This window comes from Asterias amurensis, chromosome 12, assembly GCF_032118995.1.
Source record: "Asterias amurensis chromosome 12, ASM3211899v1".
Classification (NCBI taxonomy): domain Eukaryota; kingdom Metazoa; phylum Echinodermata; class Asteroidea; order Forcipulatida; family Asteriidae; genus Asterias; species Asterias amurensis.
Window position 1 is genome coordinate 3266422 of NC_092659.1, and position 8523 is coordinate 3274944.

Sequence of the window (8523 nt, forward strand, 5' to 3'; positions counted from 1 at the left end):
GAAGCTGTGTAAGACATTTTGAGGCAAACGTAAATGTTATTATGGATGTTTAAGCCAAAGTCTAGACTGCCACAACTGATATCTCAAAACTTTCTATGTTACTGGCTATCACTGCAATTCACCGGAAGCTGCTGAATCACAGACTGAAAATCTAAGGCTACAGAAAGTAACAGTGCCCACATTGTCTTTGTTCCGACAGTCACTATTTTCTCTTTTTTTCCCCACTTTCCCTGTCTGATTGATGAAGTAAGCTGTGATGACCATTCTAAGGCAGTCTTTCAGAAACAGAATGAGTCATTTCCCCCAACCCTTTGGTATCAAAAAGAAGAAAACAGTTGTCTAGCCAAAGAAAAGCTACATGAGGATAAATATGATTTGTTTGTTTGACTTTGTCTTGAGGGTCTGTGGAGCTGTGGTTTCAAACATGCACAAGAGTGGCTTAAAACCATAAACTCCTAAGGTGTTCTGACCAGGTGGTGTCCCAACCTAAATAAATCATAGTTTCACTATCCACCCAGTACAAACAAAGAGTATCTCTATGGTACAAACAACAGTGGGCGAGCTAGGCATGCACTGGGTAAGATTGTTGGTATGTATGGCCCCATGCAAAGGGTGGTGTTCTCATTCAATCTCCATTTCAATTTAAGAGAAGTAGGCCTTCACATGTACAAACCATGGTTACAAGACCCACAGCATTTACCACAGCAATTGAGTATAGGTTTACATTATATCCGTGATTTATGAGAGTCCAAATCTGGGATCGATTTCACAAAGACCTAAAGATTGATATTAACTGTAAATCAATTGAGCAGCTGATAAAAGTGTGATGTCACCATTCCAATTACTATGGTATTACTGAAAATTTAACTTAAAATGAGTTTTAGTGCTTTGTGAAAGCGAACCTTGGTCTATCATTATACATTAGCCTTGAGATTCTTCAATCCATCCTGCGAAGTGTGTAAATGTGTAGTAAATAAACACGCCAAGTTACATACATCATTCCTGTATTACGTACTGCGATATCTGTGTGCGTTGCCTGATGTGTATTTCGGTGTAAAGGTTTGCACAACGCATTATGCACAACGCATGACAAACATGAGTTTCCAGCCTTACTCCTGACTCCGTTACCATAGAGAAAGGCAGGACTTACCAACCCAACCCTTTCAAAACCCCCATTATAAAGTTGTTCATTCTGTTGGCACGGTTAAACAGATTATTCTTCAATTGGGTTGTCATACCATCCTAATCAGAGTCCTACAGTAAAGGTGTTGAATTACTGCGGAGATTGTTACAGCATGGGAGGGAGAAAATTCACAAATTCCACCTCCACCTCTATCAGATGAGTGAGCTTTGAGGTAGGAGGAAGAATTCAAGATTTGGGATTGTAGAGGACTTAACAGTTACAAACTTGAATAAAATACTTTTAACTTGTCTCTGATGGCGGGACAAGGAGTCAAAGGCCTGCAAAGTCTCTTCCTTATATTATGAAGTAGTTTCAGTTCTCTTTCGGAAAAACTTTCATATTTTTCATGGTTATTCAATCAATCATAGATGAACAGTATCACAATGTGAAAAGTACGTATTTTCCAAATGAGAAAATGCGATTAACTTACCTTTTGGGCTAAACTTGTTCCTACAGCAAGCGATAGTAGAACAGTTATCACACCCCTGAAAACAAAATTCACAAGTTATTGTTCGGAATGAAGGCGTGGCCCAACTTTAAAAAGTTTTTTACCAATTATTAGTAGAAATCTTGCAAACAAGTTTTAATTCCGAAGCAAATTTTAGCAGATAACCTGCCACGAGCAATGGAGATGATATAAGATTTCGGCTGGTAATAATCCATTCTCTATACAAAGCAAGATTTTAATGTGCAAACATGTCAGGAATATAGCCTACCACCTTATTGGTATGTATTTTTGTGAAACAATACCAGAAAAAACAGATAAATAAACAAAACAAAACAAAACAACAAACAAACAAAACAACAAACAACAAATAACAAACAACAAACAAACAAACACACAAGTTCAAGGAAAACTGTAGTTCAGCTTTGTAAAAGCATTTAAGTTCATGTAGGACACATTTTGGGTGGTCACTCTTTTAGTTTTTTTAAACTTTCCAATGTCACTTCTTTTTGTTTCGTAAGCTTGCACCACAGTTAAATTAACACAGAGAGTACACAAATAACAGCATTATTCATATCAATCTAATTTGAGAATAAAAAAGCATTTTTCGAATAGGAAATTCACCCCACCACATGTATGTAACACTAGGACTAGGTAATTTTAAATGCATTGGTGCCGTGCCCACTCACTATTCGACCCATGAGCCGTACACGTTTTGAGGCGGTCCCTTACACCCATGTGTTCGGCGTGTAAAGACCTCGCCGCGTTTACAAACCCCAATGGTGGGTTAAATTCTACACATTTTTAAAAGGTGAAAACTTCGACAACATACAATAAACTTTATGTAAAACAAATGAATATAACTTACCACCTCCACATAGCGAGAGAAAAACCTCCAGGGGTAGTTCTGTGAGGGCTAAAACGGCAGCCAAACGAGGAAAATGTTTCAAACTTCATCAGTCTTTATGCCGTATATTCACGCAAAACGGCGACTCGAGATTGTCTTGACTTTGGCCTACATGTACTCGTCACGAAATTCGCCGCAACATGGAAAATGTTCAGCTTCTGCCCGAGTCAAATCCTGAGCAAAAACCCCTTTCCCCTCTCAGAGCAAGAACCGGAGATTTCGGCTCTTGAAATGGACAAATTCTGTAAGAATTATTTGCCCAGACGAGCGGTAGGTTCTTGTGGGAAACGAGTTGGCAATTCACTCGGTCGGGCCAACTGAGCGGTAGCAGACGATTGTGACAAAAATGAGGAAAAGTGGGCGGAGCAAGTGCCCGGTGAGGTTGGGAGAATTATATTTTGATCAAACTCGAGGGGTTGGGTGTTTTGCTTGTGTGTGATCGCAATGCCGCGGGGTAATCCAGTTTCGGTTTAAGTTCACGAGTCTTGTGGGAAAAGGAACATTCTTGAAGAATGAACACCAGTTTCGCAGGGCAAAAGAAGACAACAATAATAATGACCAACAGAACGGCCTAGACTTGTTTTGTCTCATGGACAACGTTTTGGTTTCTATGTTGCTCTTTGGTTGACCTTTGCTAATTATCTATTTTAAAATTGGGACAGGATCAAGTTTACGGTGTTGCATTTTATATTCCAACCTTTTTCAAATTGATGGGATTTAATTTTTTTGTTTAATTCAAACCCCTGTAAAGGCACTGGGCAACCCGGGTAATTGCCAGAGACCAGTTTTATCGCTTGGTGTATCCCAACATTATGCATGCGGTCACAAATCTGTGAAAATTTTGACTCAATTGGTCATCGAAGTTGCAAGAGAATAATTAAAGAACTGAAGAACCACCCTTGTTGCACAAATGAATTGTGCGTTCAGATGCGTAAGGACCTATTTAAAGACTTAACCCTTTGAACATTTTAGTAAGAAATGACCTCTTTTTCAAAACTACTTGACTTCAAAGGGAGCTATTCCTCACAATGTTTTATACCATCAATTGCTCGTTACCAAGTAATTTGTAATGCAATTATTTTGAGTAATCCAAACAATGTCCAGTGCCTTTAAAGGAAGATAACCATACAAGTCAAAAATGGTGTTTGTCAGAGTTCAGATCGTGCCCCTGTGTCAAACGCCTTCGGGGATCGCAAATCCGGAACATTCTCTGGTTATTTTCCAACAATAATTATTTACAAAACGAATGTTCGAGAAACTGATGTCAGCACACGCACGAACATGTACAGTGGCTGACATTCGTCCAAGCCACTATAGAAACACTCACAGGTCCAGGGGGTAAACCATCAAAAGACCCAATTTTTAAAAGGAGTTCAGGTGAATTATGACACGGATATAAATTTTACCGCCACAAAATTTGTGTTGTGGAAACAATACATAAATACGACGAAACAGGCACTGCGCTGGCTTGATTTAGGCCCAATTCATAGAGCGGCAAAAAATTTGTGAAATCAAGTCAATCACAGTCAAGAATAATCAGGTCTTTTGAAAGCCGTCGGACTGAACAAGTCAACAATTTGTTTTTGTGTCTTTAATTAACGATTTAACGGGTGACAATTTGTATGTTTATTGTTATTTTTGCCTTGTTTGTGTTACAGACGGAAGTGATTTATAAAGGGTGGATTTGCTTGGCAGGGGGTGAAGGTGAACAGTTCTAACCGCAATTTCAAGAACACCAGCACTCCAGATAATTATACATCTTGTGACGATGCAAGTCTGCGGTTTAATTCATAGTGTTTACACCATAAGGACATCTTTTGGGAGTGATGTCATCGGGTTTGTTTGGGTTGTCTTGTTATGATTCGTGGGTGGATGTCCGCAATCGAAGAGAAATTCTCTTGAGGAAAGTTGATTTGTTATCGAGTAAGGACCATTTTGTGTGCCCCCAAAAAACGGATGAACGAGCGTTGCGCAACTTTTTCCGACGTAGACCAACGTCCGATCATCAGGCAGCGAAACAAGATGGCGCTACACATGTACAGTCACGAAGTAATTTGAATGTAATTTTTGTACACGTGATGTTTTGTTAGCCATTTTCAAATCACGGCCCAAGTTTGCACGGACCACTTAGTTGACTTAATCCTACCTCTCTGGTTCTTAATCTTGTGTCTCTAGTCGACGAATGGTCACCGTGTGCATTTTTTTCCAACTTAGACCAAGGCTTATGTCCGACTATGGTCCGACTTGTGGTGCGACAAAATGTCCGATCATCACATCAGTCAAACCTTGTTGAACATAATTATGTTTTGTGTCATACATAATGACCTAAAAATGAAACCAAGCAAATAATATTATGTTGCAAAATTATTCCAGTGTTATATGTAAAGTCAAAAATTGTAGTACAACAAGTGAACATCGTGTGTGTTAAAAGGTCTAAAAGATCTAAACAATGTGGTAAATCGGATTTTGGTATAAAAGGTTACTCCAGGTGATGGCTGTTTAAAAAAAGACGAGGGGAAAGGAGCTGTCAAGGTGCGGTAGACTTGTGTACAAGTCGATGACTCGACAGTAGCCTAACATTGTAACGCTTTCACTCGAGACGACAATGGCCCTTTTCGAATCCACGGCTTTGGGTTCGGCTTCAGGCTCCGTTCTCTCGTTTGAAGCCCTGAGCACCCGTACGCAACGCACGCGCAATTGTCAAAACAACCGCGGGGCCGAAGCCGTGGTTTCGAAAAGGGCTTATATTGCTTTAGGAGCAGCCGTTGCGAAAACAGCAGCAATATCGCGAGAGTCGCATGAGAGATGCATTGAAAGACTTGTCACAAGTCTACTTTCATAGGCTTTTTATTCACCTCGATCAAGCTGTCAACTGCGTTTACATGTCGCTGCTGGAGTTTGGTATCCGCAGGGTGTGTGGTTAACAATTTTTTAATATAGTTTAGATGTGTATAAAATGCGGTTTACAAAATTACCTGTGGTGCAGCCCCCCTGTACGACTATTTACATTGTAAACATTATCTTAATCATAAGATTAGTCAGCATGTAGGGTGCAGAAACTCCGAATAATTTATCATCGGCTATTTAAAAAATATAAAACAAATGATGAAAAACTGCATCGGGGATAAAGAATATTAACTTTGGTTTACCGATGAGCACTGTATACTCAGTACTTTCGCGAGTTCTGTGGAAAAAAACATCACAGACATAATACTCGGGTAGGATTCGAACCCACAATAATTCAAATTGATTGTAATGGATCATTTTTAATCTTCTCAGAGCCAGTGTTTACATTCTATCCCTATCATTTTTTTTGTTGTGTTATTTAAATGCAAAGTATATGCCTTTCCGTTCGATTGTGTTCCTATAAATGTAAATATGTATAACAAACCTGTGAACATTTATTTTCAAAAGGTGGTCGCCAGATATCGCCGAAAAACCGGAGCGGTTTCGTCCGCACATAAATTTTTAGCTCAGGGATATATGGAGGGTATATGCTTGTAAATCACTCTTAACATTAATGGCAGTGGATAATTCTTCCTGCATCGACATATAAATACGCTCCGGATTTTCGGTGGAATCTCATAAAACAATTGACAGGATATTGTCTCATGTTAGTTTTATTATGGTTTTATTGTGTACATGTACATTTATACAGGATTAAACGAACAAACCGGTAAAAAAAAAGGTCAGTGTTCCCAAATCGTAGCGCGAACACAGTGCACGAAATGTAACCTTTTAAGAAATACATATATGTAAGGGTTACCGTCAAAGAATGTCACCGTATATTTGGTCTGTGTTTGATACTGCAGGTATTCGGTTTTTAGAATAACGGCCCCGAGGAAAACACATGTGAAAATAGTCTTATCAAAAAATAAATGTGGCATAGATTAACAAGACTAGACGTCTTATTAAAATAATTAGGTCAGCTGTGGACCCTTGGTGGTCATCAAGAATATTGGAATACTTCAGTGGAAGCCTGGACAAATAGTTATGTAGAGAAAACCTTGGTGAGACCATTGATCAAAGATGAGACCATTGGGATGCACAGAATATGTTGTAACATTATATCTAAACTCAAGGATGCACAACATTCGTGAATTTTTTTTGTTTTAAAGACACTGGACACTATCGGTAATTGTCAATAACAGTCTTCCCACTTGCTGTATCTCAACATATGCATAAAATAACAAACCTGTGAAAACTTGCACTCAATCGGTCATCGAAGTTGCGAGATAATAATGAAAGAAAAATCACCCTTGTCACACGAAGTTGTGTTCAGATGCTTGATTTCGAGACCTCAAATTCTAAATCTGAGGTCTCGAAATCAAATTTGTGGAAAAATTACTTCTTTCTCGAAAACTATACTCAAATTAAGAGGGAGTCGTTTCTCACAATGTTTATACTTGCAACCTCTCCCCATTACTTGTTACCAAGTAATTGTTTTGCTATACACTGTAATTATTTTGAGTAATTACCAATAGTGTCCACTGCCTTTAAAGATGTCTTCACAGCTTCGCAGCTTTTGTAAAATGAAAGTCATGATGGAAAACTCAACCTTAATTATTGTTTTGCCTTAAAAATTGTGTAGTTTTCGGGAATATTGGAGTAAAACAATTAATTTCGATCTCGCAAAGACCAGAACCCAATGTTCTGAAACAGCGCAAATGTAAAACAAATTGTGCCTTCCTTTTTTTATTTGATTTTTTAAAGAAGGGCATAACAAGCAAGTTTCAACATTTTCAAAATGGCTGCCATTGCTTACTGAACTACCGATTATTTGTCAAAGGTCACATCTGAGAAGGCCCCATAGCCAAATATCTTTCTCATGACATACTTTGACTATCTTCCAAATTCCAAGCTTGTATCACAATGGCTGCCGTGGTTTGTGTAAGAACAACAACATCGGTAAAGGAGCATTAAACTTTGGTCTACATTTTAAATTCACACACAAAATTGTGCAGGGCCTTCGTTTAACCTCAAAAAGTCATCAGCTGTAAAGTGCCCTCATTTCTAGACTGTATTCCCGGAAAACATAAGGAAGGAAGAAACCCTGCCCCTTAGAAACTAAACGGGGGTAACGGTAAGCTTATAGGTGATGGGTGAGAGGCTGTCATCATGAACAAGTTATCTCCACAAAGCTTGCTGCGATGTAGATCAGACAGTTTACAACCCGTGATCAGACATCATCAACAATTCAACGTAGTCAATAATTAGGTCCTCGTTTTGACAATATTCCGAGACGGGAAAAATTCCAAGGTGTGTCATCCCCGGCTCTCAGGGCGTCACCGGGGCGTAGGCCTACCAAGAATCGAGTACCCAACTTCCATCGGTTCGCTCTCTTGTCAAAATGTCTACAACTTCATTTATTAAAGAGGAGAGGATGGGATAATGAGTTTACTCCTCAACATATTAAGATGTATTATCCATTTTAAAGACGCTTGGTAACTACTCAAAATAATTGTTAGCATAAAAACTTTATTGATAAAGAGCAATGGAGAGCTGCTGAGTATAAAATATTGTAAAAAAAGGCTCCCTCTGAAGTAGCGTAGTTTTTGCGAAAGAGTTCATTTCTCAATCCAGGCTTGAAGTCTCTTTTAGGCATCTGAAAGCACTCAAATATTTTGTGCATAAAATAATGGTGTTTCTTTCATTATTCTCTTGTAACTTCAATGACCAATTGAGTCAAAATGTTCACAGATTTGTTATTTAACTCACTATGAGTGTCGGGATACACCATAGAGTAAGGACACTAAGTGAGAATACTGGTCTTTGACAATTATAAAATCTGTCTCGTGCTTTTAATTTGTGAGTTACTGGGAAATGGCGGCAATTCTGTGTTTTCCCACCTTCTCTGTCTACAATAATGACAAAACAAACCCTGTCCAGACCAATTAAAAATCACACATACTTCCTTTAAAAAGCAAAGCCAGTCCATACACACGTAGTAGACATGCGGTGGGATTGAAAATCTTGAAAAGTCTGGGC

General features: G+C 38.7%; 1 protein-coding gene across 1 annotated transcript in view; it reads right to left on the reverse strand.

Annotated features, from left to right (window-relative positions):
• Positions 1-2854, reverse strand: part of LOC139944959 (uncharacterized) — a 67655-nt gene extending 64801 nt beyond the window's left edge. Inside the window, exons 1-2 of the mRNA XM_071942155.1 lie at positions 2497-2854; positions 1614-1668 (exon numbers count right to left, since the gene is read on the reverse strand). Of these exons, the coding sequence (XP_071798256.1) occupies positions 1614-1668; positions 2497-2585 (144 nt within the window). The 5' untranslated portion in view covers positions 2586-2854. The remainder of the gene's footprint in view (positions 1-1613; positions 1669-2496) is intronic.
• Positions 2855-8523: the final 5669 nt, after the last annotated feature.